The 10,331-nt window shown below is 41.8% G+C and overlaps 1 protein-coding gene across 1 annotated transcript; it reads right to left on the bottom strand.

Annotated features, from left to right (window-relative positions):
• Nucleotides 1–2,364: 2,364 nt before the first annotated feature.
• LOC310912037 (uncharacterized protein) lies at nucleotides 2,365–8,518 on the bottom strand. Its single transcript, XM_083866213.1, has 6 exons — nucleotides 8,322–8,518; nucleotides 7,941–8,005; nucleotides 7,405–7,519; nucleotides 6,696–6,802; nucleotides 6,336–6,450; nucleotides 2,365–5,544 (listed from the first exon to the last, which is right to left on the bottom strand). Exons 1-6 carry the CDS (start codon nucleotides 8,383–8,385, stop codon nucleotides 5,357–5,359), a joined length of 654 nt encoding a protein of 217 aa, XP_083722339.1. The 5' UTR covers nucleotides 8,386–8,518; the 3' UTR covers nucleotides 2,365–5,356.
• Between the last annotated feature and the right edge of the window lie 1,813 nt (nucleotides 8,519–10,331).

The raw sequence follows: 10,331 nt of genomic DNA, 5'->3' as shown, positions 1-10,331 counted from the left end.
ACTGTGCCAGACAGAAATCCAGGTCTAAGAATTTTTTTTCCTGTTCCTCCCATTTGCTACCTCTGTTTGTAAGAGCCAGGGAAGTGACAGAGGAATGAATTCACCTTTAGTTGCACAGGGTTACAAGGCACGCTGAGCAGTGACCTCTTCAGAAAAGCAGCCATGGGTAATTATCTTGGAGTGCTAACAGGAAGTTAACTCTGGCAGTTAAGTCAGAGAACAAGTCCTCAGCAGCACTTGTTTTCCCCACTCCAAGGGCAAATATTTGTATCATTGACTGAGTGGGAAATGAAGCAGAACAAGTTCATTGTTGCTGTTGTTGGATTGCCCTTTTCAGAGCTTGTTTTTCCTTTAAAATGAGTGCGTGCCTGGGAGAGGAGAGGTCACAGCCCTGCACAACAGAGGAAGGGTTTCACAGCTCCAGGTGTGCTGAAGCCACTGGGAGCCCATCTTTGTGTCTGGCTGAGCAACTCTCAGCTGTAGATAATAAAACCCCTCCCCACATAAACAGCTTTGTAGAAGATATGGGAAATTCAATATGGTTCATGTGTGGTTATATCTGATATATTAATAGCAGAGAGAAAAAGGCAGGAGAAAAGGACCACAAAACAAGCCAGAAACTGAGATATTTAAAGGCGTTAACTGGCAAACGCATTCAAATTAGCAGAGAGGAGGCTAATACAGCTTTCAGGTGTGTGAGTTCTGGCAAAGGACTTGCAGTCCTTATGATTTTCAGGTGTGTGGGTCCTGTGGAAGGCTCTGCATTCCTTAAAACACCCCTATCAACACTCAGCAACCTGTGACATTCCCTGGGCAGCACCAGGAAGCTCCCTGAGCAACTAAAAGCCTCTCCAGCTTAAAAACAGCCTCACACACATCTTCACCCACCAGTCAGTGGGAAGAGAGGAATAATACCAAAGGCTGCCAGAATATCACCCAGCCTGATGGGCTCTGCAGCACAGCTCACATCAGCAGAGCCAGAGGTCAGAGCAGATGGACACACACAAAATAAAGCAGCTCTTCTGTAGTTCAGGTGAAAACAGACACAGAGCACAGCCCACTTCAGGGAATGAACCTGGTGGGCAGCATTCCAGCTCCAGTCACCCTCCTGCCACAGGTATGTGGCTTCACTGGTGAGAAGAGAGGAGCTGAGAGACAGCTCCAGGCTGGGGAGCTCCAGCTGCAGCCTCTGTGCTTTTTCCGTGCTTGTAAGATTTGAGATTAATGTAACTAGAAAACAACACAGCAGCCAAGGAGAACTCCATTAGGAGTCTTCTCATGGATAGCCAGGCTTCATTAAGGAGAGCATGGCCTAAATCCTCCAAGATTTGTTACCAGACATGTAGCAACTCTCCTCACAAACCACAGCAAAAAATAAATAAATTCAGCTAATGACAATTTTAACAGTCATCTATGCAGCTGCTGAAAATTATTCAAATTTTCTACTCTCATCAGACATACGCATTTTATCAACCCTGTTTCCATCTTCACCTTCACATAAAGGTGAGGATTTAGTGACAAAAACCCAAACAAACCTGAGACCTCCTCTGCTGAGTTATCTCCAAATTTCCACAGCATAGGCAGCACTGCAATCCTCAGGAAACCTCCTCACTGCTGGTACTGGTAGAGATTGTGGAGAAAAAAAACCTTTTCAGCTCCTGGTACTTCCTTTTATTCACTCACTGTACAACTTTCAGGTGTGTGGGTCCTGGAAGAGGACTTGCCATCCTGATGACATTCAGGTGTGTGGGTTCTGTGGAAGGAATTGCATTGAGCACTGCATTCTCTAGGGCATAACTATCAGCACTTAACAAAATCAACATGATTTAACTCATTCCTAGGCACCCTGCTCTTTCTAAAGCATTATACATGAAAAAAGATAAAATACACATTCTGGTGGTAGTTCAATTTCCAGTTCTCCTTTCCATCATATTCTTTTATTTTCAGCCTTAGGTTTGATACATGTCGGTGTAGTTATCATTTTGTGTAATGATGCTCTTTTCTGGGATCTGCAACTCAAGAAATGGGTTTATTCTTCAGGCTGAGAAAGGAATAGGCCAAAGAGGCTGACAACCCTATACTGGCTGAAACAAACCACATCCATTCAGACACGATTCCCATTTGCACGTCAATAATGCAATATTCAATAATGCAGCCTATTTTTTTTTTTTTTTTTGCTTTACAGACTCAGACTCTTGACATGAAGGAAATCATGGTGGGAACAGTCCTGCCCCCATGGGAAATCCTGCTGGTGATTTTTGCTGCCGTGCTGGTGATGAGTGTCCTGATGCTGCTGCCCCCAGCTGCGGTGGTGCTCTGGAGAATGAGGCGTGTGCCGCAGATCTCCCTGCAGGGCTCGGTGTGAGCCAGCCCTGCTGCCCCAGGGAGGATGGCTCACAAGGAAAACCTCTCTCAGGATCACCCTCACTACCTGTGATCCACCCAAAAGCAGTGGGTCCACTGCTCTGTTGCTGTGAAAAGAGAATGTGTGTGATTTTTTTGGTCATGAGCTGCAGTGCTTGGCACTTCACCTTCCACTTTTTGGCTGGGTTGTAATTACAGTTCCTAGACTGACTTCTTCTCTTGTCTTATAATGGACTGAAAGAGAAGCAAGGCTAATGCAGTACTGTATTTCCTTCATATCAGGAAAATGCCCTGGAAGGTCACAGACCTCAGCAGAGAGGCCTTGTTTACCAAGCAAGAGGGTCTGGGGTCTGTGCAGGGGGGTTTGCCCAGCACAGAGCCCAGGAGGACACAGGCTTTTATTTTAGTCCATGAGAAAAACTTCCAACACAGAGAAGAATTGAAAGTTACAAATGCATAACAGACAGTGTGTTGTTATCACCAGGTAGAAAGTTTTGTAGTTTTGGGTTTTTAGAATGTAGGTGCAGAGGGACAAGATGGAGGAATTAGGGTGGAACCCTGGGTTCTTCTCCTTCTCCCTTGGCATCCATTTCTGCAGTGACGTGTGCACAAAGTAGTTTGATAGGATTGGGTCAAAGTAGAGATGACCCTTCTTGTACAGGTGTTAGGCATTGGCACTGAATTGTAAATAAGAGACACATAATTATCTGAATAAAAGCAGAGTGACCTCCCATCACAGGGGGAGTCACATCATCTCTGAGCTGCTGTGAACACCTTGGCTGGATACGAAGAAATTTGTAAGATAAGAATTAATAAACAACACAAGAAACCAGGAAAACCAAGACCTTGAGACTCCACATCATTCTCGTGCTGGATTTAAAGCCTTCAGAGGTCAGAGAGAAAATCAAAACCCGAGAGCCCCTCCCCTCTATAGTTACACTGTAAATATTACCAAAGCCTTTAGCTACTGACACTTCTGCAGGTGGACTTATCAAAACCCTGCAGGATACTCTGGGGAGGCAGCAGCTTAGTCTGGTTGTATTGCAAAACCTAAAAAATAAATTATAAAATTTCAGAGAATGGTATGATAAATAAGCCTCCCTTGATTCTGTCGTTTAATCCAAAAACTTAATGGTTTAAAATGTTCTTAAATTGTTTCCTTTTATATGGATTTTCCTCTCTCCTCAACCCCCTAATGCCAGAACAAAGGTTACCCCATCCCAGGGCTGAAGCAGGAGCATGAGGAAGGGTCCAATGCTCAACAAGAAGTTAATGCAAACACACAGCAGCCATTTACATGAATTAAATGATGCAAATGTACTCTGGGAAATAACATCATTACATTTACTTTAGTTTTTAACTGTGTCATATTGGCTTATTGAGTCAACTCTCTGTCTCATATATAAATAAGAACTCAGGTGGTGGGAATAGAACAAAACTTCTTCTCTGCAAGTTTTTGAAAAACAACCCAATCTCCAGCTTCTCGGGTTCATGACAGATAATAATTAAAGCTTTCCAGCCTAATTCTTCGACACGGTGTGACACTCACTATGAGGATTTCTGACCCACAAAGGAAAGAGTTTCTGTTAGTTTACAGGCTTGATTTTCTTGTGAAATAAAATATGAGTTTTCTTTTCTTTTGTTGGTTGGTTTGGAAAATCACTAGAATAGATTAACAAAATTGAGGGAAAAAATGGACTTTAGTAGAAAAATTATTCTCCAAGTATTTCGTCTGAGCATTGGTTGATAATGATTTGGCAGGAAAGACTTAAAAATATTACAACTTCATTTGAAAGAGATAATTTTTTTGCTAGAAATAAATACATCTAAAAAAACAAACAAAAAACCAAACCAAAACAAAAAAACCCTATGATTCAAAACTCATTTTTTTTCCTTTAAGACCACAAAACTTTTGTCTCCAACACAATGACTTAATTTATTGCCAGAGGGTTTATAAGCAGCCAAAGCAGTCAACTGATCCCTTTTCTGGTGCAATTGTCTGCTCCACTCATTGCCATATGACTGTCTGCTCCTGGGCCCTAAAGCAACTGGGGTCATTTATGGTTTTTTTTTTTTTGCTTGTAATGACTCAATTCCAAGCCTGAAATATAAGTATGTAAATATATGTATATTTGAATCATTTATCTGATTAATGAATGAGGTAAAAGTCAGTTTTACATCCTGTACCACAAAACTGTGCCGTCTGTGTCTGAGATATTGACAGAAATAGGGGAAAGGTAAAAAGGGAAAGGAAACACAAACAGATGAGCTATCTGTCTCCAGATCTACAGCTCCACTGTTTGCTCAACAGAAGAAAATTAAGATATTACCCCAAGCACAGATTCCACTGAAAACCAAGCAAGCAGTAACCCAATTTCTTGTTTATATTTCACAATAATTCACATGTACAGTGTTTGGTAGCTGCAGCTCCACAAACAAGCTGGATCACCTGTGTTAAGTTGCCTTTGATCTTCACTTTCACTTAGTGCCAGGTTTTCTGGACAGGTTTTCTGCTGCTGTTCTAAGCCCCAGTCAAGCAAGTAGATAAAATATTATACCCCTACAGCCAGGAACTGTTGTTACTTACATAACTGGTCATCAGAGCAATAATCATGATTAGCTGGCAACTGTAAAAGTGAGTAGGAGTATGGCACTTTCTCAGTAAACATGACCCCTGACACAGAACAATTTCTGATAACAATCAGTGTTATCACTATCTTCAGAGATCCTGAAGAAGTTAAGCCAGTAGGAAGGCATCCATTAAAAAATTCTTATTTAATTCCAACTAGACAAATTTAAACCATAAAAATGGTCTTCTTTCTTATTCTGAAATTCTTCTGCCACAAGCAGCAGGACTAGATTTAACCTATATACCCTAGAGGTGAGGTCATGAATGTGATCTCCAGCCCTTTTACTAAATAAAAGCTGTGTGTTTACATGTGTTAGCCATGATTTCACTGCTGTCCAGGTGCAGTGCCCAGGCTGCCTGGTGCTAATAACCACAGATGATACAATCAGCTCCCTGGACCTGGCCGGAGGTGTCGATGCCTTGCTCTGCAAGTTCTTTGAGGAAGATGTTCAGCTGCTCTGCCTCAGTCTCAGGGAAGGCAAGTGTGTGCACACAGGTGCTGTTGCTGGGGAAATAAGCAGATTTAGCTCCACTGATGGCCATCTCAGAGGCTGGAAAAGATCAAAGATGACAATAAATAAACAAATAAATGAACAAATAAATAAATAAATAAATAGCTCATTATATATACTATACTATAATAATAGTAATAATATATAATACTATAATAATAATAATATAGTATATTATAATATATACTATATAATATGTAGGATATAATGTATAATGCATAATGTAATGTAGAATGTATTATATACAATATATATTTTATATTATATATTATAATTATTATATAATGATATCTTACATTATTCCTGATCTTTAAACCTGTGTCAACATTCCCATTTTCTAGACTAAAGTACCCAGATGATTGCTTGCTTTTAGTAAGCCTTGGAAAACAATTAGCAAAACTTTTTTTATTGCATCAGTTTGATGAATATTCATATTTTTTTATAAATTAGTTTTTATATTTTAGGAATTGTTTTGTATGGTCTCTCTTTGGGTTTGCTTTTTTAGAGTATGTGTGTTTTCTGGCTGTGTTTTTATTATTGTTTTTAGTTTGGGCTCTGGTCTATGCTTTCTTTAGATGGTAGATGTTGATAGTTGGTATATTAATAGTAGAGTCTTCTTTATATGTTCACTGGATGTTATTCTGACCAAACAGACAGTTTAAGCATACTTATATCAACTACTACCACTATGCCTAATTTTCTAAAAGCAGAAATAAAAAAACAATATCCTATATTTTTACTATTAATCATATAGCACAGATTTTGCGAAAAGCCAACTTTATAATATCCATTTATAACACCATGAACAGAGATCTCTGAGGAACACTCACGGTTGCAAACAGCCAGTGCCTTTCCCCCAACAAGCTGAGTGGTCCAGGAAAAGCCTGTGGCATTGCCACACATTTCATAGAGCCTGCTGCTCCTGAGGAACTGGAAGTCATAACCCTTGGGGAGCAGTGGTGGGGAGAAAACAAACAAAAAAAGAATCAAAAACTGTCTTAGGGCACCTCACGGTAACTGCAAGAAGAAGAAAACAGTCAGGGCAGCCAAACACAAACACTACAACCTCTCCCAGCCCTAAGGGATATAATAAAAAAAGTATAGCAAGGAAAATTAGGCTTTTCCAAACAAACAGTTGTAAATGAAGGAATAGATGCAGCGATGCAGCAGCAGCAAAGCAGGAATGTTACCTTATTGCACATGGGTTTGCAGTACTGGGTGTTGTCAATGGTCACACACACCAGCCCCCCGTTTTTTGGGGCCACTGGGCGTGGGCATGGAGCCATCTGCTTGCAAACTTTTGGGTGGATAAAAAGAAAAGAGAGCAAGAAAACAAGATATCAGAGTATAAAAAGTCAGTATAAAAGCCTCCCCATTCCCAAGCAAATTCATTGACCTGTCTCCACTAGCTGGCATCATCAAAGCAACCATTTTTTGCTTGTTTAAATATTTTTCTTTCCCCCTCCACAACTTCTTTTTTTTTGGCCACTCCCACTGATTTTTCCTCTCAGTGTCACTGTGACAACAGGGTCAGCCCTAGTCACACTTTAGAGGTGCCTCACTGTGGCATTGGCATTCACAGCGCTGATATTCAGTGCTATTGTGGCCAAAACCATCCAAATATTTCTTGGAAAAACGTGGCTGTCGTGCCAGGTCCAGGACAGCACAGGGGCTCTGGCACCAGTGACAGGGACAGCAGGACCCCCTGTCTGTGCTGCTGTGCCTCCCCAGTCCCACTGCTCTCTGTGCCTGAGGCCTCTTTTATATTATGCCCCTCCTCCCCTAAAGAAATGCAGACACTTGGTTCGTTCTGTAATAGGAAAAATTCCCTTTGTGCTTCTCCAGTGGCTCTTGGTTCAATGCCCAGCAAAGGGGGTGTTGGTTCAGGAGGGAGCTCACGTTGCTCTTGAGCAGGACGCAGCAGATCAAGGGTTTCCTGCAGTCTCCACACCAGGGAGTTGATTGAAGCTTTTTCACCCTTGGCAATCATGTCAGGCAAGCATTCTGAATATTTCTGTGGAGTTATGGGGAGAAAAAGTCTGAGCTGAAAAGAAAAGACTTTGGAGCTTTAGAATTAATCTGTCAGTGAACATACAAAAATAAAAAAGCTCGTGTATTTCTAGGTAGCTGTTGTTACTTATCTTGCTATACTGCTTATGTTCAACCTACTTCATATACCTGGAGCAGGGCAAAACTGGAAATTATATCTGCAAGGACACTTTCTGGACTGGCAGCAGCAGGACCAAAGCTGTGGTAAGTCAGATGATGTCACTAATGTTTTTCTGCTCTTGCACGTGGCTCCCCTCCCCAGCGTGTACTTTGTAGGTGGCCAAAGCAAGAGTTGTGCTTGCCCAGGCAGAGAAGGCAGACAGGGCAGGAGCCCACCAGCACAGGGGGTGGGTGCAGAACAGGCCCTGGGTCAGCCAGCCTCTTACCTTGAGACTCCCATTCACATCATCTATGGTTGCACTTGTGCATTCACTTGGACCAGCCAAAGCTCCTGTTTCAGTAAAACATAAAAGACAAGCAGAAGCAGGTACTTGGTGAGGTCATAGTCCCTCCTGACACATGAACAAACCCCCAACACCACTTGTTCAGAAGAATTGTCCTTCTATCCTGTCCCACAGTCCTAGTACCAGCTTGTACACCTGAGGTGATCAGGGCTCAAATGTGAATCATCTGTACAAATTCTGGTTTGTTGGAAACAGCAACATGAGCACCTGCTCAGGGCCACTCAGGGCTGGGTTCCCAACCTGGCCCTTCACTTCTCTAAGACAGCCCTATTTAAATAATTGTTATATTCAAGCATATCTTACCTGCATGAAGCACTGCAACACTTAGAACAAACAGTATTTTCTGGAGGAGGCAGGAGCTGAACATTTCTCTCTGCAGGAGACTACAGGTGATTACTTGTTGCCTGTGGTGCCCAAGAGCAGAAGCACTGGAGTGAGGCACAAAGCTTTGTGCCTGTGTCTCTGGCTGTTTACCCTGTAGCAGGGCTGTGATCAGGGATTAGGGGGAGGCACACATTGCCCCACTTGCTGGGAAGCCCAAGGAGAGCTTGCCAGGACAGTCTGGGGGAGGGCAAGGCCATGTTCTTGTTGGGGCACTGGGGCAGGCTGGCTCTGTGCCTGCTCCACCAGGAAACCTTCACATTAACTGGTTTACTGTAAACATGTTTAGTGTATGCATATTCCTGCATGCTCTGGCTCTCTCACCACCTTGCCATCTGTCTGTGTTTGCCTCCCTCTCACACACACACACAAATATACTTTCTATAAAGAAGACAAAATAATGCCTTAACTTGTATGTCATGCTCCAAGAGAAAGCTCAGAACATCAAATGATGTCTAATTTGAACCAAAGGGGTTTGGTATGTATCCCATAGTAACCAGAATTTTGCTAAGCTCTTTTTTTTTGTTTGTTTTTTTTTTATGGAGCCATGAACTTCATGTGCTTAAATCCATTTATGAGCAGAGCTGAATAAGTACCAAAATTGCCACAAAAGTTCAGCCTTTTCTACCCTACACATTCACTAGCAGATGAATCCAATTGTCCAATTAATCCAATTGTGCCTGAGCCATGTGTGAAATGCAGGGCTCAGAGTCACAGCCTGTCTCACACATCTCCCCACACTGCCAGGCCTGGGGCCAGCCTCACCTGCTGGGCACACCTTTAATGGGTGTTATTACCACCCCCTGAGCAGAATTGTTCCTTTTGTCTGCAGGTGGGGTTTTTTTTGGTTGGTTTTTTTGGTGTTTTTTTTTGTTTGTTTGTTTTTGGTTTTTTTGGTTGGTTGGTGTTTTTTTTTGGTTTTTTTTTTTTTGTTTGTTTTTTTTTTTTTTTTTTTTTTGTGTTTTTTTGTTGGTTTTTTTGTTGGTTTTTTTTTTGTTGTTGAGACAGACTTTCTGCTTCTGTTATGTTGTGAAACACATTTATTTATTTCTTATTTATTTTTCGTTCACTCGCTTCTGCTGGTTGCAGTGTACTACATTTTGACCTGGAGCTCCTGAAGAAGTTAAGACAAAAGGAAGGCACCCAGGGCATTGACAAAGAAACCTCTTCTTGTGCCATCTCAGGGACATCTTAATGAACAGGTGATGTGTAGGACTGTAACAGTTCTGTGTCAGCATGAATGGTGAGCTCATTATTAGCAAAATGCCTTTGTATACGTTACTGACAGGTAAAAGATCATTAGCAAAGCAAGTTTTTATTAACAAAGCTCAAGGTTTATGTTTCTAGGCAGACCAATAGGATCTGGCTCCAAACAGCTTCCATTTCTGAGGCTGACACACACATCTCCATATTCCTTGGAAGATAAGCCATTTTCAGCTCAGAAAAGTCCCTGGGAAATCTTTGCCAACTCATTCTTTAAGATATTTTCCTGCCAAAATGTGCCCAGGTGGGTACCCAACGAGGCCCACTGATTAATGTGGTACGTCCATGGGAGATCAGAAGCTACACATAAACCTGTTTATCTCAACTCACACAGAACACATTAGCATAATTAATAAAAGCAGAGAGTCCTCTGGCTTGACTAGATAGAAATTGTGTTTATGACATGCTTGAAAGGAATAAATGACAGGTTTTTCTTTAATGTTCATCACAGGCACTTTCCACCAGCACATCTATGTGGGAGGCACTGTGTGAAGATATTTATTTAGGAGATAAACACGGGGTGGCAGCACTTCTCCAGCACAGATTTATCAGAATGCTGGTTAGAAACATAAAGTCCTTCTTGGGGACCATACCCAGGGCACCCTTGCATTGGAAGATTAAGTCGTTGCCTCCTGACAAACAAAACTCATCACAGAAGATGAACATGGT

The sequence above is a fragment of the Zosterops lateralis genome, assembly GCF_965231275.1.
Source record: "Zosterops lateralis genome assembly, chromosome: 8".
NCBI classification, from domain to species: Eukaryota; Metazoa; Chordata; class Aves; order Passeriformes; family Zosteropidae; genus Zosterops; species Zosterops lateralis.
This window is presented reverse-complemented; position numbering and strand designations above follow the sequence as displayed.